This window comes from Nanorana parkeri, unplaced genomic scaffold (genome assembly GCF_000935625.1).
Source record: "Nanorana parkeri isolate BGI_ZX_2015 unplaced genomic scaffold, ASM93562v1 scaffold641, whole genome shotgun sequence".
Classification (NCBI taxonomy): domain Eukaryota; kingdom Metazoa; phylum Chordata; class Amphibia; order Anura; family Dicroglossidae; genus Nanorana; species Nanorana parkeri.
In genome coordinates this window covers 816,442-843,651 of record NW_017306909.1, presented here as the reverse complement: position 1 = coordinate 843,651, position 27,210 = coordinate 816,442, and the positions used below count along the sequence as shown (strand labels likewise).

At 39.8% G+C, this 27,210-nt stretch overlaps 1 protein-coding gene across 1 annotated transcript in view; it reads left to right on the top strand.

The window, feature by feature from the left end:
• The window catches only part of SND1 (staphylococcal nuclease and tudor domain containing 1), a 496,769-nt gene that overhangs the window by 113,010 nt on the left and 356,549 nt on the right, over positions 1–27,210 (top strand). The window contains exon 4 of the mRNA XM_018563205.1: positions 18,167–18,239. Within this exon, the coding sequence (XP_018418707.1) occupies positions 18,167–18,239 (73 nt within the window). The remainder of the gene's footprint in view (positions 1–18,166; positions 18,240–27,210) is intronic.

Here is a 27,210-nt window from a genome sequence, read left to right as displayed (position 1 = left end):
TTCCACTGTGCGCCATATTGTGGTAGTAGCGCTCTCTAACATGCACAATTCACATTAAAGGGTAAGTTCACTTTCCTAAGTAAATTGAGAAAACCAAATTACCCGCTTAAATCTGGTCAACTCTTCACCTTCCACACTACCCCCACTATACTTTTTGGCGAACGGTCCTTCCCCTCCGCCGGTACCGGTGTACTATCTACCCCAACTGTTGTCCGGTGCAGCCCCGCACCATGGATTTTAAATTTCACTTGCAAATTGCGGGCACTCGGTCAATTGAAATATTTTTGTTTCAGTACAAGTATAATCATGGATTTAGTTACATTTCTTCATAATTATAAAGAAATTGTCCTAAAAGCATTAGTCTGTATTGTTTTAAAAAAAATGTTGCATGTCCCTTTTAAGAAAAAGTATCTGTAATTGGTATCCGCAAGTACCTGAGGGAAAGTACTTGTGCTTGGTCTTGAAAAATGGTATCGGTGTGTAGTATGTACCATCAAAACAAGTCAATAATTGCAGTTCTCATATTATACCCTAACATATCTTTTTGATGGAAACTCTAGACTTGCAGGATCGAGAGCAGTGTTGCCAAATTACATTGAAATGCCTATTTTGTAATTTTTTGTTATGATCTTTCATCTAAAATTAGACTGGCACCATTAAACTGGCTAGGAAGCTATGGTAACATATAGCGGACAGTCTCTATATTGCCATTTGAAAACTATCAATGACTTTAACCTTTTTGCTGCAACTGATGTAAGTCCCTGTTCACAGCTAGGCATACTGGGAACACACAACACATTTGCATTTTTTTTTCTCGCCTCGCATTCCCATTGATTTCATTGGGTGCCAAACGAACGACAAATGCTGGAAAGTAGCTAATGTAGTTATTTCTTAACACTACCCTGTCCATAAGCTGTCAATGATGCTTTCCAACAGTGGAGCCACCCGAAGACATCCAGGTGGTCCCTATTGGATCTTGAAGTCGCGGGGACTACCTTGCAGTGTCTGTCTTGGGATTGGGTGGTGCGTTCCTTTCACTCTGGGAATGCTTTGACTGGTGTGTCCCCACACCCAGGTTTCTGCCTTACTCAGCCTTAGTCATAGCTGGTTGTGATCTAACACCAACCCCACTAAAATGGCACGCCACACAGGGTGGGGAGAAACACTTAGGAGCACCTGTATCTAAGAAACAGTCCATGTGATTGCATTAAAAACAAAGCAGAGGAAAAGAGAATACACACTTAAAAATTATGGGTGAACATCATCAAAATCAAACATTAAATGGTAAAAGCCCATAATGACACTGGGGACACTAACATCGAAATATTATGACACATATTGCACAAAACTAATGACCCACCGCTAGTTAAAACCCTGTGGAACCTACAATTACAAAAAAATAAAAGATCCACAGGGCTTCATATTGCAACAGTTTTTGAAGCACATCATTCGCAGTCGGCTACCGGCTCTTCGACCGAGACGGGCTGCATCTTAATGGGGAAGGTGCAGCATTCCTGGGGGGAAAAATGGTAGAAAGACTGGAGGAGCTTTTAAACTAGATAATGGGGCTTTGTAATAAAAGATGCAAACTAGCAATACGGGCACCTAAAATAGAGTGCGAAAAGCATATTGCCACATATTGTAAAAAAAGAAAAAAAAAATGTTACCAATATTTATACAGTAAAAAGGGGAGAAAGGAGCAGATAGGCCCAATAAAGGACAAAAATGGGAAGATGGTCACAAACGGCAAGGAGAAGGCCATCTTCTCAGTTCGCGCGGTTAGGGTCTGGAACTCACTGCCTCAAGCGGTAATTTCCGCAATTAATCTGGAATCATTCAAGAGGCTTTTGGACGACTTCCTGAGAGACCACAATGTACAAGGGTACAGGTACTCTTAAGAATTACCTTTGTGCATAACTCCAAAATTGGAAAATGCAGAGGCTAGAAGGATAACAAAATGTCCTCCATCCATGCTTCCACTACTAAAAAAAGGAAAAACAGGACTACAGAAGGAGTGCTTTCTGAATCCTATCTTGGAGATGTTGTGTTATAGACTTAACATGAAAAACACGTGTGTTAGGTTAAGGCATCCACCAACCGCATCTTGTATATTGCATTTGATAAATAGTAAAAGAATATATATAATCATGTATACTATATAGAGTAAAAGAACCCATACAACAGTAAAATATGAATATTAGGGTACCCTGACAACAAAAATTACACTGGTCTACAAGTAGAAAGCCTCGGAAATCAAAGTAGCTAAATTTTTACCAGAATTGGGTCACTAATAAAGGCAAATTTAAGTCCAGAGTATTAATCGGATACAGTTTCAGGTCAAAATTGCATCAAAATAATTCAAAATTACGGCGGGGATGTGCGGTTATGCTCCATAACTTCTCTGCAAAATGTTATTTAGCAATGAGAATGGTGCCACACCAATCATTATAAATGTATCTTTTTATTGATACCAATAACATAACTTTCCATTTATTGGTTTTTCATGTAACATTTTCATGCTTTTTGCATGGAAAACTGACCAGCTCTAACATCAGAATAAACAACAAGGTTCCATCTTCAGTATCTAAACTACACTTTTTGGCTTTTCTCTTGTGAACTGCAGAAGGATCATCCCTGGAGAGATTCCAGCAGTAGTCGGCAATCATGGACAGACTCCACAAGAGGTTCCACTGTTGTAATCTGGAGCCCAGTACTTACTCTTGGGCAATTCCAAATCCCTGACCAGGTCATTTAGTTCACTCTGTGAAATTAGATGTGGTTCAGGAGGAGCATATGGTGGGCTAAAGTTTGGGTCTGCTGACATTGCGGGCCTGGATCAGCTGCATCCTGCTCATTGTCTTTATCATCTGAGTCTAGAAAGTAGGATTCTGGTGGATCTAGAATAGGCAAGTCCTCACCATGGGGTACAGGACGCAGTGTGCATGAAATGTTTGGATATTCCACGGCCCACTTCTTTCTTGAGATTCCTTTTGCAATTGGGGGAACCATGCAAAAATAGCAGTCACTACTATGATTGGTGGGTTCCCTCCACACAACTGGGACTGTGAAAGGCATGGACTTTTTCTTGTTTAGCCAATTAGGCAGATAAGTTGCACATGTAGTGCAACAATAATGAGGGGCCCAACTCTTGATCCCCTATTTTGCATCCAAAATATACGCGGTATGCCTTTTTTACCACTGCCATCATACTGCACTTTTGAGATGCAAATGTAACAGCCACAAATGTAGCAGACGTTATCTGGGTTGTTTACACAGTTTTGAGGCTTCTTGGCTTTAACCCAACTGTTCTTGGAAATGTTAGGCAATGACACTTTCACAAGCCACCAAATGTAATTGTATGATGCATAGATCTGACCAAGACAAATGTACCTACCGTGTTTCCCCGAAAGTAAGACCTACCCCGAAAGTGAGACCTAGCACTATCTTCAGGGATTTCTCCAGGTAAGACATCCCCCGAAAATAAGACCTAGTGTCTTATTTCGTGCAAAAAAAAAAATAAGACAGTGTCTTATTTTCGGGGAAACACGGTAGCAATACAAAAACAATAAATTAGAGTTGGGTAATCTTTAGTCTCAGAGAGAAGATACATTTATACACTTCCGTGTGGTACCATTTTCATGTTTCTGCCATACTTTGAGGCATCATCATCAGACACCTCCCTCCCTTGTAGGCAAATTTACTCGCCTGTGTATAAATCTTGTGAATTATCTTAAACTTTAGCCAACCAACACCTTTTATCACCTGTTTTCTAATTTATCTAATCAAAATATGTAAGAATTAACACATTTTATCTCGGAGGTCAATAATTTCCCAAAATTTGTAGACCAGTGTTATCCAAGATGTAAACTAATGTCCCATCGATGGTTAAGACCCTGTGGAAGCCCAGTGTTCAAGTTGAAGATCCACACGGCCTCTCGTTGCAGCAGTTTCCTGTGGACATCCCCTCCTCTAAGACTGGGTAGCACTCTTTCCACTCCATAAAAAGAAAATTAATGCACATCTCCTCCATGCACTTGTAGGTTGCTTTGCTTTCCCTTTTCTCTCCAGTTCATCCCAAACCAGCTTGATGGGGTTTAAGTCTGGACACTGTGCTTGCCATTCCATGATTTGAAGACTACTATCTTCTTTTCTTCTAAGGTAGTTCTGACACAGCCTGCAGGTATGTTTTGGGTCATCTTGCTGTAGGATGAACCCCTGACCAACTATGTGTACAACAGAGGGTCTTGTATGGCGCTGCAAAATGCTGTGGTAATAGTTTTGGTTCAGGGTGCCACTCATGCTGCAATTTACAGACTCTGGATCCAGCAGGACAGCCCCAGACCATCATCCTTCTTCCTCCATGCTTGACAGTTGGTGTCGCACACTGAGGAACCATCCTTTCGCCTACTCGACGGTGTACAAAAACTGCATGATGAACTGAAGCTCTCAAATTTTATTGCATCGGTCCATAGGACCTTCTTCCAGTCATCAGTAGTCCACTGGTGGTGCTTTATGGCCCAGACAAGCCTCTTTTTCTTATTTTGCCATCTTAGCAATGGCTTTCTTACCTGTCAAACCTGCATCTCAAAGTTTTCTCTTCACAGTTGAAACAGAGACTTGCTTACTTCAAACAGTGTTAAGCTGTTGTCCTGTGAGCCACTACACGCAAGCTGTTGATTCTCAGAAATGTATCTTCTGATTTTGTTTATGTCAGGTGTAAAATGGCAGCACCAAGTCTGTTCAGAGATCATCTCTTGAACCCTGCCTCAGCATATGTAAATGAAGAAAACTGCGACTGTGTGTAGGAGTGCTGCTCACAATCACAGCCTCAGTGCTACTTGCTTACAAATACTGAGAATGGGTTTAGAAGCAGTCCTGCTGCACACAACCTCGTTGCTGTCATTTGTCAGTGACCTAGTGGCAGAAAGACATTGATTTTAAAACAAACACCCACACTCCCCCCCCCCCCCCCCCCCCCGGTTATTCACTGGGCTTGAAGTGTGTGTAAGCTCTGGGAACCATCTATTACTTTATTCCAGTATTGTTGCTTAGCATATCTTAACTGTGTTTGAAATGATCAGATGCCCAGTTACCTGAAACAAAGGGGTCTATTAATAAGCAATTCACAGAGCCATTCACCCTGTGAGTCTCTGAGCATTTGTTCAGTGTGAATAGAGGCAAAAACGAACGCGTGTGGTATATTTTGTTGTTAGGTTGAATGTAATATCACAATATGGCCACTAGATGGAGCGGAGGAGCAAAGGAAATACCTCTATCCTATGCTCCTCCACTCCATCTAGTGGCTATAATATGAGATATTTTCTAAATGTTACATTTGACATGAAAATAAAATATACCAATAACATCTGCTTTTGCCACCATCAAGTAAAAAAAAAGGCGTCCCTTCCAGGCTGATTCAGCAGGGGGAAGATCAGCGAGCGGATGTTCACTGGTCTCCCTCCCTTCTCCATCAACAAATGCCATGGCTATCCTGGGTCCGCAGGAGCACAGCGAAGCCAGGGATACATGGCAGGGGGTGGTGTATTAGTGGGGGAAAGGGGGCATCAGGTGTGTGATAATAGTGATTCAGATGGCTTTACAGCTACTTCTGCATGAAGTGTGGTTACACTTTCCTGCTTCCATGGACTTCATTACATCCATGGTAGTGAAATGGTTAAAGCTGGTACAGAAGTGAAATAACTCCTCTGGTTCATTCAGTTAGTACTTTAACTTTTTTTTTTTAAACAATATTCATATGAAGTTTATGTTCACCTGGCTAGTAGGATTGTAAAAAGGGGAATAGGAGATTCTATTAAAGTGAAGCTGAACCTAAAAACAATTTTTTAGGCTCATCTTCCTTTTATTTTTACCTGAAAATCTTATGAATCACACACTTCCTGTACTAGGGTGGCTGCACTCACTCGATCTATAGACTCAGTCTTGGTTGTCACTAGACTGCTCTCCTGATTTAGACTCTTAACCCATCCTCCACTCCTCATCTCCTTTACATAGGGAGACATTAAGAAAAAAACTGATGAGAATGTTTCATTTAACAGTTCAGTGCACGGGAAGTTAAAAGGACAATAGAATTCTGGCAAGTTATTTTTCTGTACTTGCAGAAATGTTCTTTTTTCAGCCTGGAAAAGTAAACTAATGTAACTGCCACATCTAACTGGTAAACTACAATATATTCAATTTTTGGATTTAGGTATCCTTTGGTATCTGAGGATATAGTATCTCAGATGCTGTATTTTGTTTAGATTGCAATTTGGCCCTGTGCTTTCAGTGTCTGTGCTTAATGCTTACTGTTTACAGGCCCTCCTGCATGTGTTATCTAGCATATCAATTTGACCTGGACAGTAGAATTTTCAGTGTTTCCCAGTCATGTGAAGGGCACACCTTCAAGGTTGGTCTGGATTTTCTTTGCATGGAGATTACATTTGCAATTACCTATTTGGCTATCAAATCAAATAAAAAGGCTTTATCAAATGTGTAATCTGTCTTCCTTGTATAATTGAAAGATAAAGATAAGATTCTTATTTATATGCAACCAGCAGTGCTGTTTAGTATCCAAATAAGTGGGACATACAGCAGTATACATTTTCAATATATTTGATCTCAATTTACCTTTTTCTCTCTGGGATCAGTTTATTTTTTTTTTTTAGGATTGGGTAAATAGATGCTTTTCACAAATCGTTTTAATAGCCATGCATTTCATCCTGACTTGGGCATAGAAATCCATATCAATCCCCCTTAACTTGCATTAGTTTTGACCTTGTCCGGAAGAAGTACATTGTATTGCTACGTTGCAGCTTAATTTTGTATGGCTTTTATGACTGTTCAACTTTTGGTAGGCATTGTGTTTCTGTTTCAGTTTTCACATAAATATCTGGAAGAGTGATGACAGAAAAAGACCAAGTGGTCCATGGAGTCTGCCCCTCTTTTGAATTTGTTTTTTTTTAACCTTTTAGTTGAAGCATAGAGCTGTCCCATATCTATTTGTAAATTCACTTTCTGTTGACTGACCCAAGGATAAGCTACTCATTTGGTAGTAATACTACTTTCTAAGTTTTTTTTTTTTTAATGTCTCTCTTGCTAGTTTAAAGGTTGCTTACCCATGTTTTTGATATTTGCTTCCAATTGAAAATATTGCCCTGCTGAACTTCACACCCTTAATATATTTATGGACATGGACAAATTTGTTTGCAACCTTCCACAGATTATTTTGACCACTTGCTGACCGTATGTGTACACCCCCTTCCTGGCCAGGCCATTTTTCAGTATTCAGCACTGCAGTACTTTGACTGGCATTTATTCTGTCATGCAACACTGTAGTGAAATTCATTTTATACCATTTGTTTGGGGGACAGATAGAGCTTACTTTTGGTGGTGTTTCATCACCACTGCAGGTTCTTATTTTTTACTATATAACGAAAAAAGTATCGAATATTTAACAAAAACCCCCTGTTTTTCCTTATGTTAGGAAACATTTATTATTACCCAATTGTTTTTAAAAATATAAAAGACGGGGTCATGTTTGGTAAATGAAGTCCAAAATCCAGTATACCCATCGCACTCCTGACAGAATAATACCCTTTGCAGTCGGGTGGGTGCCAAAGTGACTGCAGATGCCTCTGCAATCCAAGATGAGTGCATGTATTTTCAAGTCAAAAACAGTTTACTGACTCGATTGCTATCACATCATATAGCGACTGCTATCACATCATATAGCGACATTTCGGAACAACAGCGGTACCTTCTTCAGTGGAACAGAATGTGACATTCTACCATACTACCAAACTACCATAGCCAAAATTGGCCTTAGGCGACACTTTAAAAGATTTTAACCGCTCATCAGTTTAGTGTCATCAGTGATTGATGGCCCTAGAATTATTGCTCTCACTGCGACGTTCGCAGCGATATGTAACACGTGTGGCGTAATTGGCACAATCGTCTTTGCGTGTAGGCGCACCTAACGCATCTATGTGGGATGCGTTATTTTGTTGTTTTTTGTGTAAATTTTGTGAGCAATTTATTTTTGTTTACACTTTTATCAAAGAAGCTGATGAAGCACAGATCTGCTTAATCTACTTCATCAGCTTCGCTCCGGTTTCTGTACCGGAGAGTGACAGAGAAATACGGAAGTGATGTAGTAAACATCACTTCCTGCATTCAGAGACCGTTGAGGAGAGCGGAGGGAGATTGTGTACTGATCTCCCTCTGTTCTCCATGCACGGAGCCTCATGGAGCCACACTGCCGGTCCCGGATAGACACGTGGGGACGGCGGTGGGGACAGTGACCACAGGAGAGGTAAGGGTGGGGGCGCACACAGAGATGCTGCATGCAAGCGATCGGGCGTCTTTAACGAAGCCGAACCGTTTGTATGTAAATGGCCATCACTGGCCGTTTTAAAATTCTGGTGGTTGGCGCGCAGAATTTATATACTAGCGTTTGAATGGGACATTTTAATGGTCTACATTTATACATTTATCATATTTGGAGACTGATAAAAGTTGCTGCTCTAATCTGAGCTTTAGTTATTGATGAACAACTGAATCACTTAAACAGTTTTTTTGTTTATGTGCTGGGCAAAAGGCATTGATGTGTTGCTTTAATTCCTGGCAATTTTGCAAATAGGTTGAGACACACTGTGACAGCTAGGTACGCTTTGTCATAAGATTTGATGCATGCCCTCTGCTAAGCAAGCAAGTAAAAGCTATTGAACACTGCTATGCAACATTAAAAGATGCAATTTATGTGTGTAGTGCTTAAACCTTAACGAATTCCTTTTGCAAGTACACTTGGCCAATAAATGTTTTTTTTTTCTTCTTCTGATTTTGGATAACCGTATATACTCGAGTCAATATTTTTTCCCAGTTTTTTGTGGTAAAATTAGGTACCTCTGCTTATATTCGGGACGTCTTATACTCGAGTATATACGGTAATTGTCTGGTAAGACCTTGGTTACATTGTAAAATAAAGTGCATAAGAGAAAATATTTACAAAGAGAAACCTGTACTGCAGATGTATTTCAAGTTGCATTTTACAGGGTTATTCGGAAAAGGGTGAAGGGTTTGGAGAAGGCAGGAGAAGTGAACAATCTAGGACAACATAGCTGATTAGGGGAAATTCTCCAATTCACCTCACTTTCCAATTCAGTTATTTTGTCCTAGATTGTTCCTTTTCCCTGCCTTCTCTTTATACTCTTTACCCTTTTGTGAATAACCTTGTTACTACTATTTTAGATGTACTGCAGTAATACTGCAGTTCTATTGCAGTTGTATTTTGGAAATAATTCACCTGCACTGCAGTTGTATTTTACTAGTATTTTAGATATACTGCAGTAATACTCCAGCTGTATTGCGATTGCACTGCAATTTTGTGTCCAAAAAAACCTGAGTTTATGTATATGTAACAAACTTCAGTATTATAATTTGTGTAATTTTTTTTAAAGGGGACCCCCCCCCCCCTTGTGCCGCCACTGTTATGCTCCTGCACATAGTGTCAGACAGCTGCTCTCACACACATCAGAGTGGCCTGGCTCTCCAGTGGCCTGGCTCTCCAGTGGCCTGCCACCTATTATAACACTTGCTATAGCACTTGGTAAATATAGAAACAAAAAAGCACAGTTGCAGCATATTTATTATACATGGCACAACTGCATTACAGTATTCAAGCAAGTTCTGTTGGGCTTGAAGTTTAACTTGGTAGTAACTGAGGCAAAATATTTCATGTTGCATTAGCGTACATTAGGGTTAATGGAGAAAAGCTTTACCAAAAACTGTAGCCTTGCAGAGAATCATTTGTAGAATCAAATAGTTTAAATATTTTATACGTAATTGTTACAAATAGTCTGTTACCTAGTTTTGCAGTTGTCAAGGCATTTTGAGGATTTTTTTTGCTTTTGTTTATTTAGATGTAACTTCTAGTTCTCACATTTGCGCAGCAGATGCTCTAGCCATACTTGTTACATCATATTCTGTATCTCTAACTTAACATGCAAGAAGAAAACCGATCACTTCACTTTCTCTGCTAGTAAATGTGAGGGAGCTTAAAGGCATTTGTGGTTGCTGTGGGGACACAAACAGTGGCAAAAGGAAAAAAAGCACTGGGCAGCTTTGGAAGATGAGAGTTTTAGCATCCACCGTGTAGGAATTAACAGAATTTAAATCCAGGCCTGCAGAGCTTTTGTTGGTTTAGATAATGTTCTAGAAGGCCACATTGCAGTAGTAATCCTAAATCTGAAAGTGTTACAAAGGGCATTAAGGAAGAGTAAAGTAAGTGTGTGTCATACAGTGAAGGTTGTATTAATGTGCACAGCAGCCTGTTATCTGGATGCATTCATTTATCATATTTGGAGACTGATGAAAGTTGCTGCTCTAATCTGAGCTTTAGTTATTGATGAACAACTGAATCACTTAAACAGTTTCTTTTTGTTTAGAAACTCGGGGGCACAAGGCATTGATGTGTTGCTTTAATTCCTGGCAATTTTGCAAATAGGTTGAGACACAGTGACAGCTAGGTACACCTTGTCATAAATTTTGATGCATGCCCTCTGCTAAGCAAGCATCTTTCTTTCCTTTGATCAGATGTGTGAAGTGCAATTCTTCATATGTCTTTCATAGACTGTTCAACTCTCTTTTTTTGCAGATGTGCTGCTTAATCGTATATTCACCATTTGTTTTTTTTTTGTTTTTTTTAATCGTTCAGCTAGCCTGAGTTGCAAATTACTAGGCAGGCATGCTGCCACTTCAGGGTAAATGCCCAAGTGCTACATACAGTGTCCCTGGTGCCTGTGTTGTAGAGCTGGGAAAACTTCCTGCATTCAGTGTCACTCTCCAGCTAGAGAAGCTGATGAAGCCGATCTCTGCTTCATCAGCTTCTCTGGAGGTCCTTAGGTGACATTAGGGGTCTTGGAGACCCCTGATGTCTCCATAAAGAGGACCTGTCATGTAAATTGGCTATCCCATAGGGGGCTTCTTAGCCCCCCATGTAATAGCAATAAAGTTGTGTGTGTAAAAAAAAAAAAGTAATACAAAAATGAAAGATTCATAAAAAAAATAAAGAATAACATTTATTTTTTAAAACATTTTTTTAAGGTCCCCGAACCCGACATACACACGCATATATGCGTCATGTGCGCCTACATGCTGCACATGTTGCATATTGCCGCAAACGTCGGAGTGAGAGCAATAATTTTAGAGCCATTAAGTCGGGTTCACACCTTGGCGTTTTACAGCGCTGATCGACGTGCTGTAAAACGCCCAGCAAATAAAATCCCATATTTCCTATGGACATGGTTCTCACTTGGGCGTATTTCAGCGCGTCGGAACGTGCTGAAAAACGCCCTACTCCCAAAGAAGTACAGGAGCTTCTTTGGGGTATATTTCCGCGCGTATCCATTAGGATACAGCCGGATAGCCCTCGTAAACACGCGTTTGAGGGCTGCAAATCGCGGTTAAACATGCACTCCAAAACGCGCGTCATACACGCATATTTTGAACGCCTAGGTGGGAACCCAGCCTAAAGGAGAACTATGAGGAGTGCTTTTCACTCACCTCATAGTTGCTTGCCGACCTGCGACAATGAGACTGTTACAGGTCGGCTTAGTAGATCGGGAGGTGAGTGAACACAAGCGAACACATACCGCCGTTATGGGGAAAATCCCTAACCCCATAGTTCTCCTTTTAATCACTGATAACACCAAACTGATGAACAGTAAAAGCGTTTTAATCGTCGCCTTTTGCAGTGAAGGAGGACTCAACCTAAAACTGTATGTCACTTGTTCTTAACTGCTAACAAGTTTATCACCATAAAGGCCGATCTACCGAATAATGCTGTTGCATAAATGTGCAAATACCTTTTGAGCAACTGCAACAGCCTTTACAAAGCCAAATGATGTCCTGCTTCTATGATCAAGTATTGTGGTTGTAGGTAATACAAAAATGTCAGTCAGCACTTTTTATTTCTGAACATTTTGCTATGGTCCTGGGTCCCCCTTATGTGTATACACTCACCAGCCACTTAGGTACACCTTGCTAGTACTGGGTTGGACACCCTTTTGCCTTCAGAACTGCCTTAATTCTTCATGGCATAGGTGTTGGAAACATTCCTCAGATTTTGGTCCATATTGACATGATGGCATCACACAGTTTTTGCACGTCCATGATGTGAAGCTCCTGTTCCACCACATCCCAAATGTGCTCTATTGGATTGAGATCTGGTGACTGTGGAGGCCATCTTCTGATGTCTCCTTCCAGCAGGATAATGCCCCTGGTCACAAAGCTCACATGTCAAACTGGTTTCTTGAACATGACAATGAGTTCACTGTACTCTTCCTCCAGTACAGTGAACTTAGCTGACCGGAGTGGCACCCGATGTGGTAGTCTGCTGCTGTAACCTATCTGCTTCAAGGTTTGGCATGTTGTGCGTTCAGAGATGGTATTCTGCGTACCTTGGTTGTAACGGGTGTTTGCGTTACTGTTGCTTTTCTATCATCTCGAACCAGTCTGTCCATTCTCCTCTGACATCAACAAGGCATTTACGTCCACACAATTGCCGCTCACTGGATATTTTCTCTTTTTCGGACCATTCGCTGTAAACTCTAGAGATTGTGCGTGAAAATCCCAGTAGATCAGCAGTTTTTGTACTCCTCACGTTTGCTACACCATGCAGTTTTGAAGCCATCAGTTCCAAAAACATTGATCTTGATCTCATCACTCCAGAGTACCAGTAGTCTTCTTCTTTTTCAGCATGGGCCCTGGCAAATTGTAGGGGGGGGGGTTTTGTGCATTGGCTTTAGGAGAGGCTTCCTTCGTGGACATGACCCATGCATGTGATTCCTCTGCAGTGCACGCTGTATTGTCACGGGAAACAATCACCCCAGTTTACATTCTACTTCTTTTAGCTAACTGCAGTGAAGTTGCATGGCGATTTTCTTCGACCCTTATCAGGCGACACTCCTGTCGAGGTGTTGACTCCCGTGGACAGCCTGGACGTCTCTATGAGATGGTTGCAGTTCTATCTTTGTTACATTTTGTATCACTTTTGCTACAGTATTCTGACTGATAAGTAAAGCTTTGCTGATCTTCTTGTAGCCTTCACCTTTCTTATGTAAAGACATTTTCTTTCTCAGTCCTTGTGACATTTCCCTTCCATGTGGTGCCATTGCTGACCACATGAAATGGGAAGGGGTTTTCTTTAAGTAGCACCCTTTTATAATCAGCTGTCTGCTGGACACCTGTTTAATGAATAATTATACTCACCTGTAGTTGAATTCTTGTTAGGATTTTGTTGTCTACAATTTAGCTTTGCTCCTATGACTTTCATTGGGGTATATTTATTTTTATAACGGGGCGTTGCTGTCCTGTTAATTGGACGCTGGTGCCCTGCACTCCTGTTTGCCAATTGTATCTTATTGCTGAAAGAATTAAAATGTGGAGAAATGTTTAAGTAAACCAAAACACTGGGTCTGCTAACCACTTCATGACTGCCCACTATATCCTTATCTTCACAGCTTTCACATTTTATTGCTGAAATAATCTGAAACACCTCTGTCAATTGTTAAGCACAGTTTTTTCTTTGTTTTTTTGCAAATGTTCTAGTTTCCTGTAATTTTACTTTATACCTTCACCATCGTGATTTACATGCAAGCTGAAATGAAAAAATAATTGTGGTTTATCTATTGGATTTTGTTTCAGAGTAGGAAAAACATAGTTTCCTAAATGGCCTTGTTTTTATTGACTGACTGTTAGCAGTGAGTAAAATTCAGCTTGTGAAGGGAACCATAGGTTTGTCTGCAGGAAAGGTCCAAACCTTTTACCTATTGGATCATTGAGTCACATATGAGCCTGGTATGAATAGAGTCACAGTATGATTACTGCTCTTCCCCCGCCTCAGTGACCATTAAAACCAGCATTGCACAGAGGGTGGGGGTTTAGACAGTCAGTTTGTTTCATCCTTGATGGAAAGGGCTTTGTACAATAGCTTTGGCGACAACAGGTGGTAGAGGAATTGAGCAGACGCAAGCTATTTTTTACTGCATCGTGCTGAGCACTAATCTAAACAAGCCAGCAAGTTGCAAAGACCACATTAAACTATTAACAGGTATTTCCGCTTAGCCAATCTGGTCAACCCTCACTTTTGTCCATTTTTTCTTTTTTTTATTCTTCCTTTCAGGTCTTTGCATATGTTCTTCCATTTGGTTTGCTTTATCAAACGCATGGTTATTGCTTTCCAGTAGATGGCAAATAGGTGTTAATGTCAGATCGGTAGTGCTTGTTAATTTGTTTCCCCCTTCTAATTGACTAGCCTTCCTTGCGCTGTTTCCCTTGGAGAGATTTGCTCTTTACACCTGAGAGAATTTTTCCCATTAACTTCACAGCACAAGCTGCACACTTTGCATTTAAATCTCCTCCATGTGATTAAGCAGTCATAGGAATTAAGAGTGGAAGGTGTTATTACTTTTGATGTGTAAAATTGTGCTCTACCATAAAGCCATTCCCCCTGCAGTAGGGGGACTTAGCTTTTCATTTAGAAATGGATGTGAATGCTGAGAAGTCTTTGTGGCTCTCTTCTTACACGTTGTGAACATGCTTAGTATATTATTTTATTATTTTTCCTATTTTCAGCTGCTGCACCAGACTGAGGGAATTGTGTGCCATGCAGATTTGTGTCATGATTTGCATATCCACTCATTGGCTGATCATTTAAGAACCAGATAGAACTGTAAATATAAAATAAGGTATCTTGGAGAACAATAAGGAGCGAGTGATTCTGGCACCTGGCTAATGAATGTTTTAAAACTGTTGAAGATATGGCTCTTAAGTCATCCTGCAAGAGTTGAAATTTAAAGGAATAAAAAAATAATAAAATATATATAGATCTATCTATAGATAGATCTAGATAGATAGATCTAGATAGATAGATATATCTAGATAGATAGATCTATAGATTGATGGATCTGGATGGATGGATCTGGATGGATCTGGATAGATGGATCTGGATAGATGGATCTGGATAGATGGATCTGGATAGATGGATCTGGATAGATGGATCGATCTAGATGGATGGATCGATCTAGATGGATGGATGGATCGATGGATCGATCTAGATGGATGGATGGATGGATCTAGATGGATGGATGGATGGATGGATCGATCTAGTTGGATGGATGGATGGATCGATCTGGTTGGATGGATCGATCTAGTTGGATGGATCGATCTAGTTGGATGGATCGATCTAGTTGCATGGATGGATCGATCTAGTTGGATGGATGGATCGATCTAGTTGGATGGATGGATCGATCTTCCAAACCATAACACTGCCCCCACCAGCTTGAAGGGTTGTACTCATGCATGTGGGGTGCATGCTTTCATGCTGTTCCCGCCAAATTCTCACTCTGCCATCTGCATGATGCAACTGGAAACGTGATTCATCGGACCACATGACTTTTTTCCAATGCTCGACTGTCCAATCCTTGTGTTCCTGTGCAAATTGGAGACGTTTTATCTTGTTAACTGCAGACAGCAAAGGTGTTGGAACATGCCTTCGGCTTCCATATGCCATACAATGCAGTGTATGGCGAACAGTGCGTTCAGAGATTATTTGAGAGGATCCCTGATTAAGATCTGCAGTAATTTGATGCACTGTTGCCCTTCTGTTGTCTTGTACCAGTCTTGCCACTCTCCTATTCTGCCCTAACATTGACTAATCGCTGACGGCCACAATTCGCACGTTCAGACCCAGATTTCCGGCTAACAGTCCAGTCTTTAAACACTTTAACAGCTGCTGTTGAACATTTAATAAATTCTGCTGTTTTGCTGATACTCGCTCCATGGCTCCGAGCGCCAACAATCATCCCACGTTCAAAGGCTGTTAAATCGCGTTGCTTACCAATATCTTCAGAAAAATCACTTCTACTGTCTGTATATATATATATAATCTATATATAGATCTATCTATATAGATCTTTATATATCTATATATGCGCGCCACATTTTAATGCAGAAAACACTTCTGATGCGTTAATTTAGCATATCAGTTTTGACAAAATCACCTTGTTTTCAGTTAAACAGCTGTCTGAAGCTGGCCATACACCTATAGATTTCCGATCGTAAATTTTCGTTGCTGCCAAGAACCCTCGTTCAATTTTGATCGTTAGCAATACCAACTCACCAAATTTTGTTGATCCGCAGAACTGATTTTTGTTTGCGCATGTCCAGTGTTCTTGCTGCAATTGTATTTTTTTCGTACAAAAACGGCACAAATTTATCGATTTTTCGTTTGTTTGGAAAAATGTTTTCAAGCCTCCCCCTTCAAGAAAAATCAAGCGGGATTACAGTGAAAAAATTCTTGGCGTTCCATCTTTTCGATTATCGTTCGAAAAGCCATTTGTGGAAGATTTCCGAACGAAATTCGAAGAGTGTATGGGCACATTTACGCAGGACAGATGCCTACACCTAAGATCACACAGTCTCTGGTTAACAGGAGCAGTATTGGTGGTTAACATCATTGGAGATTAGACATGTGCACCAGCAAAACAATGTTTTCTTTTTAATTGGGTTTTTATATTTCGGGACTCGGGGCTGAGAGTCAATTTTGTTTCAGGATTCGGACGAAATTCCTTAGCGGTAGTACGTACAAATTTTCATTGCAGCAAAGTGACATTAGACAAAAGGGAGAAAAAAAGAAAAAGTGTAAGGCACTTTGTGAACTTGAGTGGGTCCCTCTTAACATTCCTACTAGACCTAATGTGTCTGGTATCAATTGGGGGGGGGGCCCCCCCCCCAATTGATACCAGACACATTAGGTCTAGTAGGAATGTTAGGAGGGACCCACTCAAGTTCACAAAGTGCATGGGGTACCCCCCAAAAGCCATATCAGGTCCTATAGGTCTGGTAGGAATTTTGAGGGGGAACCCCACCCCCCCAAAAAATGAGAGGGGTGTTGCCCCCCACCCCTAAAGTTCCTACCAGACCCTTGATCCAAGCACAGACAGGGCAGGAAAGTGTGGCGGGGGGGAGGATGGGGACAACTGCCTCTTCCCCACAAACCTGACCCAGTGGTTGTGGGGGTGTGGACAGGGGGGGATATTTGCATTGGAGTACCTCTTTAAGATGGCACCCAGATGCCACCCCCCTTGTGAATGAATAATATTGGACTCCTACTCATTCAGTAAAGGGTTAAAAGTCAATATAGACTACACATTTTGAAAAAAGTCTTTTAATTGAAAAAAAAAGTAAATTTTTGACAATTCCTTTACAAAAAAGAAAATAAAAAATGGCTCAATTGATGTAATCCAGCGTTAATCACACTGAACGTTGCCTGCCGACTTGCCAAAATAAAAATGTCCCGCCACGCGACGACTCGTTTGAACCTGACGAAGACTCTCCGCAAATTACATCTCTGGCCAGAATGTAAAAGGATGATCGGAGCGAGCCATGACGTCATGGGGCTCGTTCTGCCCATTTGACAGTCAGCTGTCCTAACACAATAGCATTCAGGAGCTCCCGAATGCCATTCGTGTTTGTAAGTCGAAGTGTCATATGAATAGTATTGCGACACCTCAGCTCACAGACACAAATGGTATTTGGGAGGTCACACATTCTATTATGACAGCTGAGAATGTCAAATGGGCGGAACAAGCCCCTTGATAAGGCTCGCTCTACCCATTTGTTTACATTCTGGCCAGAGATGTAATTTTGCGGCAAATTTCCGCAGGGTTCGGACGAGTTGTTGTGCAGCGGGACTTTTTAATTTTGTATTTTGGCAGCTCGATGGGTGTTCATCCTGATTGACCCTGGATTGCATTGGTTGGGCCATTTTCTTTTTCTTTTTTTCAATAAAGGTATTGTCAAACATTTTTTTCCCTTTTGTCTAATGTCACTTTGATGTAACACATTTGTCCGGAATTAAAATTTGTACATAGTACCGCTAATGAATCTCGGCCGAAATGTTTATTTGAAATTCAGATTAATTTTCATTTGTCATGGGGCTTGAAAGCCCTGGGTATCTTGTGACCAAAAGGTATTTTTTTTTTCTTTTACGATATTATGCATTGTATACTTGTAGAAGACTTCAGAAACCTTTTAATGTTGGAATAGAAGTGGAGCGACTTCTTCAGAGCGAAGTTCTTTGGTAAATTCTTTTGTTTTACCTTTTCAGGGCTATCAAGAATGCCAAAGGCCTTCACAGCAAGAAGGAAATTCCAATCCACAGAGTGGCCGACATCTCTGGGGTAAGATTTTCATTTCAAATTGTAAATGGTGTGCATCATTTTTTGGACTGGCATACAGTGACATGGGGTGCCAAAAGGATGATCTTTTCATTGAGGTGTCATGATAACTGCTATTCTGATTTTCAATTGATGAAATTCTACACATCTTCTGAAAAAAGCAAAAAACACTTGCTACCTTGGTGAGGAACCATGGGCTCAACATAGACAAATGCCTCACACATCAGACTTGTGATGCCAAAACTTACAGCATGAAGTAATTGGAATCTAAACATTCATGTATATCACATGATACAGATGTGGGAACTTGCCCTAAATTTTGATTTGGCACCACACCGGTCCTACGATTTGACAGGAGCCTTCAGTGTGCAAAAAATCTGAAAATGCTTGCTGACCTGCCCCCCCTCCCCTCTCCCCTGACACCATGTGGAGTTCCCTCACTAGTAGCAGGTTAACTACCAAGCTACTAATGCTTTTGTGGTTTGTATGCCACATAGAATGAAATGGTAATTGCCCAAATCTCTCATTTTCAATTTCAGAACACCTTACCTTTTATTGACATTACACTTTGTAGATTGTATGTGGACATTGTGTGCCATTTTCAAAAATGTTTTAATTTACATCTGTTATAAAAGGTTTCCTGGTCAGTTGACTTTTATTCAGCAAGCAATAGATCACTGTGTGAGTGATCAGTTTCTGCAAGGGAGGTTTGAGGGTGCCTCTAATGGTTAGAACTCTAGCAGCGAATTAGTGAGTTCTATTTGTGGTGTTTAGCCAAAATGTCTGATTTTTTTATTTTTGTTCCTATAGTATCTCCTTTCCATTTTAGTTTAAAACCGTTAGAAAATCAGAGAAAATATATCCTTCAAAACAGACTGCATCTTAGCTTATACTGAGAACTACTTCATTGTATTTTTTTTTCACTGCTTAGACTGCTTCCTATAGAAGATATGTCACACTGGCACAGCTTGCTATCGTATGTGATTTACTAATCATTCTGTGATTCCTATGTGATGATAGTCTCTTTCCAAAGCCTGCTTTCCATTGCCATGAACCTGCTGTGCAGCGGGATTCTGTTGTGCAGCTGCCCTCACTGTTAATTGCACAGTCAGAGTTTGGAATCCAGTAATGGGCTGACAGCGCTGAAACATGTTTTTTAGGAACTCTAACAAATGATCATGTCTTAGTAATTATAGACTACACTAAAATCCCAAATGTGAAATTACTTTTGAAACGGGAAGTCCTAGTCCCTGATAATTTTATGTTAATCTGCATTTGTAAATCCTGTCTTCAGTTAGCCCCATTTAATTCTAGGTTTCTACTGTAGGTATTAACAAAATATTCAGTGTCGGTGTTAAAGGAGATTTATGGGGTGAGTGAAAAACACCAACATAATTCAAGCCAACCTGTGACAAAGTTAGCGCTGACTGGAGGAAAGGACAGGTAAGGTGGTGGGCACAGCTGGCTCTGCTTCTAGAGAGACTGAGCCAGCTGTCAATCAGCTAGCAAGGTGGATCTCGACAGTATTGTCAGGATCCGTCGCGGCTGGGGCGCTGTCAGAAAATAGCAGGCAATTGCTTCCTATATACTGACCTATGGGTCATCAGAGGACACAGTGTATGTCCTACTGTGACCCTGAGGACAACTATGGGCTAAAAAGGTTGCCCCATAGTTATCCTTTAAATTCTTGAAATTAATCCTTAAACCTCTAGTTTGAGATGGATTGGATATCAGGCCTCCTGCAAATCAATATTACTGCTACTTTGTTTCCCTTGATTAAGTGTATCATAAAAATTCCCTAGGCATTAGCTACCAAGCAGATATATTGATATACAATATTTTCCTGTGCTGTGACCCTTGGTTTCTAGAGCAGCTCTATAACTCAATGGCAAGCTATCAGAATGGATGCATCATTGTGCCATGCTAATGTAGGCACATAGTGTAGCTATATAACATGTTGTAAAATGATTATTGAACTATGCTTTTTTGTAGGTTTCATTCCTAGTTTTAGATAAAGGGCTCACATCCTATATCAAAAAAAGGGGGAAAGAGAAAGAAAGGGGCTTTGTGGTGACCACTGGAGAATAGCAGGGAATTGATCCAATAATAAAGTCAATTGATTCATATATATAATAAAATTCAATTTTTAATATACTCAATTCATAATGTCTATACATATAAATATGCCAAAATTCATCCATATAAAAAACCATAAATAGATGTATACACCATAAATAACCTCCCTGGAACCCACACAGAAACCATGATTATAAATTCATATATTGGTCATTGCCCTCATTGTATTCATATCTTATTTGCATGATTAATTGTACATAATTGTTCTATATATCATTAGTTCAGCCATGATTCTCTGCTTGCTCCAGTCTTCAACGCGTTTCGCCGAGGCTTCGTCAGGAAGATTTGGAGAGGTTAACCTATAGTATTTGTATGGGTATGAGAATCAATTTGCAATAGTCTACATGATATTGGATTGGAGGGCTCACATCCCTCAAACTCTTGATACTACAAAAAAAACTTGCATTATGGAATACATAGTGGGCAAGCTTTTAAACGGCCACTGCAAATTCAACATGCATATTAGTATGCCATTTCCATTATAAATCTATATATTGGCACTTGTGCTCACTGAGATGGCCTTGACAAAGCAGTTTCATAAAGCTGAGCTCACAGTAAATTCAACCAAATCAGCTCAATGCTTGTGAATACCTAAAATGACAGTATTTTATAATCATTGCTTCTGTTATATGAATCCATCACGGAAGTGACTTCCGTATAGACAGACATGGCTTAACTGGCATCCCTGCCTATATATTTGCCTCCCATAATAATTTTGGAAGAATCTTCTGTTCTAGAACACATTAAAAAAGGTGGGCATAGCATAAAGGTGTTGCGTTAATTTGACCCATACAGATAAAAAGAAATTAGCAGAATCTCAGAAGGCATTATGGCTTACAAGGACTGGTGTTCATTAAGGCAGTCTTTGGGTGTCACAGAAATGCCCAGTGTTTAATGGTGTTTTTCTTACTCTTTAGTGTTGGCTTTGCCCTCCCTGTTGCAAAACCTGTCACCTTCCTACATGAGACAGTGTGTAAAATTAAGTGAAAGCTTGCACGTGTATTTAATTCTTTTTTTTTTCTTCATAATCACAGCAACCAAAGGCATAAAACATTCCTGTGACACAAAGTTAGTAAATACCTCTCTCCTTTAGATGAATGCTTGTTATCTTCAGGCAATTTTATACCATATTTGTATTTATTTGGTGCTAGATCTTTGGACCTTTTCAAGTTTAAATGCTCAGAGAATACAGTATGTAGGTTTAGTGGGTCATTTTTGAAACCATAGGTCATTTTCTAAAACTTAAGTACAAATGTTGACAAATGTGATGGTACTCTTACAGCTCATTGAAACAATGCTTAATTCCTCTTGAAAAGTAATGACATTGAAATCAATTAATTGTATACCTGCAAGCCTTTTGTAAAAGGTAAAGCAAACAGTGTTAAGACGTAGGTTATTGCTTATTGTACAAAGATATATTCTAAAATGGCCTGGAGAGATTTGTTGGTAGCCCTAGAAAAGATATATAAATATTTAAATCATAGTGATATTTCAAACTACAACAGATAGGGGAACAGAATGGAGTTACGCTGAACCGGATAATGTTATATAATATAATATGCTATACCAGTCTCCAGGGTTTTAACAATGCTAATCAAGATATAAGGTGTCCCCAAAAGAATAGAAATCCCTTACTCGGAGCTGGTTCAGTAAACAGGTAGAAAATACGTAATTTAACAGTTAGAATATTTAATCATAGAAAAATTTGTTTAACATTACATCCACAACGAGACATTTAAAAACAGTTAAAAAACTTCCCTAGGGTAACAATAATATATGAATCATGGGTGGTCTGCACTCCAGCTAATGTGGTAATATAGAGGTGCCACCTACTATATAAATATCTCATGTGTGGGTACAATATGTCCCGGGTTACTCACAACTCATGTTGCTCAGGGAGCTCAGGGATATTTCAAACTAACTATTTTGTATAATTAGTATTCCACATCTTCCATCTTGTCAGTCAGCCAGCCTATTTTAATGGAGGAAATGAGTCACTCTATTTGGTATCTTCATGTGCACCACATTGAACATGAATCGGAGAAGGCGAAGCAGAGCATATTCTGAGGAGCTCAATAATAGACCAGAATGTCAAAAGTTAAAGGGTAGGAGACCATCTCCAAGCAGCTTGAGATTTCTGTGATTACATTTGCAATTAGTAAGAGGTTTAAGGTCCATGGGAATGGAGCCAACCTCCCAGGATGTGACTTAAAAAGGAAAATTGACACCAGATTGAACAGAAGGATAGGGCAAATGGTAGACGGAGCCAAGAAAAACTTCCAGAGAGATGCAAGCTGAACTCTCAGGTCAAGATTCATCATCAGTTTGATTGCACCAACAGTTGCTTGAGTGACAATGGGCTCAGAGGAAGAAGACCCCGGGGGACTTGATAGTTGAAGGGAAAGCATAATGGGCTAGAGAATAATTTGCTAAAATGCATATTGACCATCCACAATGCTTCTGGGAGAATGCCCATTGGACTTTTTGTGCAAAGTCGCATCAGCTTTATGTTTACAGTGTAGAAAATGAAGCTTTCTGAGAACTGAACACTATCTACTGTAAAACATGGAGGAAGATCAGTTATGTTTTGGGGCTGCTCTGTTTCATGTGGCATAGAGTGCCTGGAACCTGTGCAGGGCCCAATGAAACCTCAGGACGTGTCAGAAGGCTCTGTGCCATTTGCTGCTCACTCCAACAGGATAATGACCCAAACACAGCTAAAAGCACCCAATAATGGTCATTTGACTATTCAGAAATGACCTTCTATGAGCTGTGTTCTGAACCCTATGAAACATCTATGTTTCATAAGAGCCTGAAACATGCAGTCTGAAGAAGGCACCCTTCAAACCTGAGACAGCTGGAGCATTTTGTTCAAGAAGTCTGGGCCTCACTAGGCAGGTGTTGAAGTCCCATTGAAAGCTATAGAAAACATTTGTTAGTAGTTGCCTTTCAGAAGGCAGCAACATATTCGGTTCAGGGTCCCATTATTTCTGCCCATGCCATTTTAATTTGTTAAAACAAGTTTATGTTAAATCAGAAGAGAAGTCTAGTGGTGGTGTGTTTTTTGTTGTTGGTATTGTGTTTTAATGGATGCCAATTACTTGTCGGTTCCAAAATATTTTAGAGAAAATTGTGGGTTCTTTTTTCATAAAAGTATTTGGTAAGATTTTGCCTATGCTTAATTGTAGCTCTGCTAATACAAACTTACAGGATGTCTCTGTAGCTTGAAAGGAAATGCAAATTCCGTATTTAACATTATAAAATACATTTCATTTTCCTTTTAAAATATAACTATACTCCTTTTTTTTCCCCTTCTTTTAAACACTATGTAGATGGATACCACTTATGTGATTCACGTAATCTGTCCCATCTGTCCCATTGGGCAGCAATTAGGCACAAAAAATACTTTTGGTGTATTATCTTCAATCTTTTTTGCAGTTTCACCTCTACTTTATTCTGTGTCCTTGTTGTATTGGTTGATTTTCTCTTGACTGCTGCCAACACTTTTCTGTTGGACTCTGATTACATATTTTTAATTCTATTTGGTTGCATCTATCTCTCTCTCTCTCTCCCCCCTCTCTCTCTCCTTCCCCCTCTCTCTCTCCCTCCCCTCTCTCTCTCTCCCTCCCCTATTGGTGATGTGTTGACTTGCATAAATTAGGACTAGTAGTTAGCAGTTTATAAAAGTTAAGTTTCCTATGGAGAGTAAACGCTGCTGACCTTTCTGCTTCATAAAAGTGGCTATTTTCCATTTGTCAGCACCTAATCAGGGATATTTTGTTCTTTTTTGGTCAGCCTGGTTATTTAAGAGAAAATACAATCCATTTAGAAGTGGCGTTGTTTGATCTTTTAAATATTTATATGAGCAGAAGCTACAGCAGCTGCTTCACAAGACCTTGTCTTCCAGATGCATTTGTAAATCCAGCGGTTAAACTGCAGGAAAGACAGCTGAGGATTTATGATTTCACAGTACATGCATCTATAGAGGTCAGGAATGGCTTGTTTTAAAGCTCTTTTACTACTTGTTAAGAATATGTAAATACTTTCTGGGCACACATGCAAAAAGTAAAAGCACTATCCACTACTTGAAACATGGAGCAAATATAGTCCTGCATTAATAGTTACTATATAACAGTTGCACATTAATGAGTATGTGGTACCTAATTGCAAGGTGCTTCAATGTCTGAAGTTTTTTTTTTTTTTTTTTTGTAATACATACTGATTGTTAAACTGGTGGTACATTTTACAGTTTTATCCAGCTGATTTAATTTCTTTTCCAACAATTTGAGTCATTAACAGATAAATGGTTACCTTGGTTTGTTCTTTTACACGGCAACTAAGGATTAAATTGCCATGTAAATCTTCACAAATCATGACAAGTAAAAAGATGTTAAGTTACATGTTCTAGATCCCATTTAAAGGTATCATTCTGTTGCAATAATAAATTAACCTGTCATGCTAGTCTGCTAAAGTATCCAATGCTAAAGTGTGCACTTCAGTGTTTTACCTTTGCATTACTGTAAATGTAAAGGCATGTTGGGGAAAAAAAAAGAAGTGAAAGACCTCTAGTGTTGTATTTTTCCAGTTACCAAAGTGCTGCATTTGATTTACTCTTTCCCTTTGTGTTAGTTCCCATTCACACTTAGGCGTTTTGGTAATGCATGTCTTGCTCCTGTATTTGCCACACATTCTTATTGGTTTCAATGGGTTCCTGCACATGCAACAAATGCAGAAAAGTAGTGCATGTCGCAAAATCTGTGACATGCGTTCCACATTTTTTCTGCACATTTTAACACAAAAGTTGGGGGGGACAGTGTTTACAGGCCTCATTTGGGGTGTCCTTAACTGGTAATGACACAAGTGCATTTCACATTTTTGTACGTGTTTCGTGATCGCTCGTTAAACCACATACCTTTTGTGCATGTTTGCTGCATGTTCACGGAGCGATCAGGTACAAATAGGGACTTATTTTTTTTCAAGTGTATAATTGCTGACTAAAAACTATAGCATAAAAAATAAAATAAAAAGGTCTGTTCACACCGGATCCATTGTGTTGCAATATGTTTTTCAACAGATGCTAATGGAAGGGCGCTTTAACAGACTCTCATTGCAAGTTATCACAAATGCCTGATTGCAGTTCTTGCTGCTAAGAGTGGCCCAACCAGTTATTAGGTTTAGTGGGGCAAACACTTTTTCACAGTGGGCCATGTGGGTTTGGATTTTGTTTTCCCTTAATATTAAAAACCTTCCTTTTAAAAACTGCATGTTGTTTACTTGTGTTATCTTTGACTAATATTTAAATTTGTTTGATCTGAAACATTAAAGTGTGACAAACGCGCAAAACAATGAAAAATCAGGAAGGAGGCCAACACTTTTTCACACAACTGTATCCCTATTATGTAACAAAGGATGTTTAAAAATGAGGTCATAAAACAATGGCAATTGGGGTTCAGATTTTAATCCTGGTATTCCTCTTGTCTCTGCACCTTGTTAACCACTTGCTGTCCGGATCAATTTCTTACCATTGCACACACATGATAAAATATACATTTTTGGCTCAAAAACAGCTTCAGAGCCCCAAAGAATGATATATTGTCTGAAAGCAGAGGCCCTGTAGAATAAAAAAAAATGCTAGTTAAATTTGTTTGTTGCACGGTATTTGCGCAAATGTTTATCAAACCAGTATTTCTAGGATAAAATACACTGAATTAAAATTTAGTGCACAGAAACAGAATATAATACCAATTTTTTTGGTCAAACATGAAAGATGGGGTCATGTCAGGTAAATCGATACCAAACATGTCAAGCTGCAAAAAACGTAATTACCCCAAATTTCCCATAAGGGACACTTTAAACGCATTTACCGCTCATCAGTTTAGTGCTAACAGTAATTAATGGCTCTATAATTGTTCTCACTCCGACGTTCGCGGCGATATGTAACGTGTAGCACGATTTTAGTTTTTGCACGTAGGAGCACCGACACATGTTTGCATATGTGTGTGTGCACATGGAAGGCAGGGGACCGAATGTTTTATTTTTTGCATTTTTTTATTTTTATTTTTTGTTTTGTAATTTTTTTTTACTAACCTTATTGCCATCACATAGGGGACTAACAAGCAGGGTGTGACAGGTCCCCATTATGGATACATCGGGGGTCTTTCAGGCTCCTAATGTCATCTAGGGACTCCAAAGAAGCTGAGGAAGCAGAGATCTGCTTCACCATTTTCTCCTGGCTTTAAGAGCCTGAGATTGTAAACCGTGACACCGTGACTTAATACACATCACTTCTGGGTCCAGTGATCCAGAGTAGAGATCAGTGACTGGAAGCACGGGGACAGTGGAGCCCGGGTAAGCCGGCGGATGGGCTGGAAACAGCACATGCCGGTGATCGGTACAAACAATACGGCGGCTCTACAGACCCTGGATCGCTTGTACGTGAACAGCCATCACTGGCTGTTAAAAATGACACCAAGAACTCGGCTGTAGCAGCAGCCGTGTTCTTGTTTTAACCACTTCTGCGTTCCACCATATATAGACATATTGCAGCCCGGAAGTGGTTAACCCCTTCATGACTGAGCTAGTTTTCAGTTTCTGTTCATAAATGACTGACACACTTTTTACATTTTTGCTGTGTGATTCTTCCACAGTAGTAATATACTTTCTTACTAAATGTACCCACACATATATTTGTTTTTTAGAGGACAGATAGGGCTATATAATTGTATCAAACATGTGTACCTAACGCCTCACTTAGTTTGAATAAAATGAAAAACTAGAAGAAAACACTTTTCACAAGTTTTGATTAATATAAAACATTTAAAAAAAATAATTATAGTGT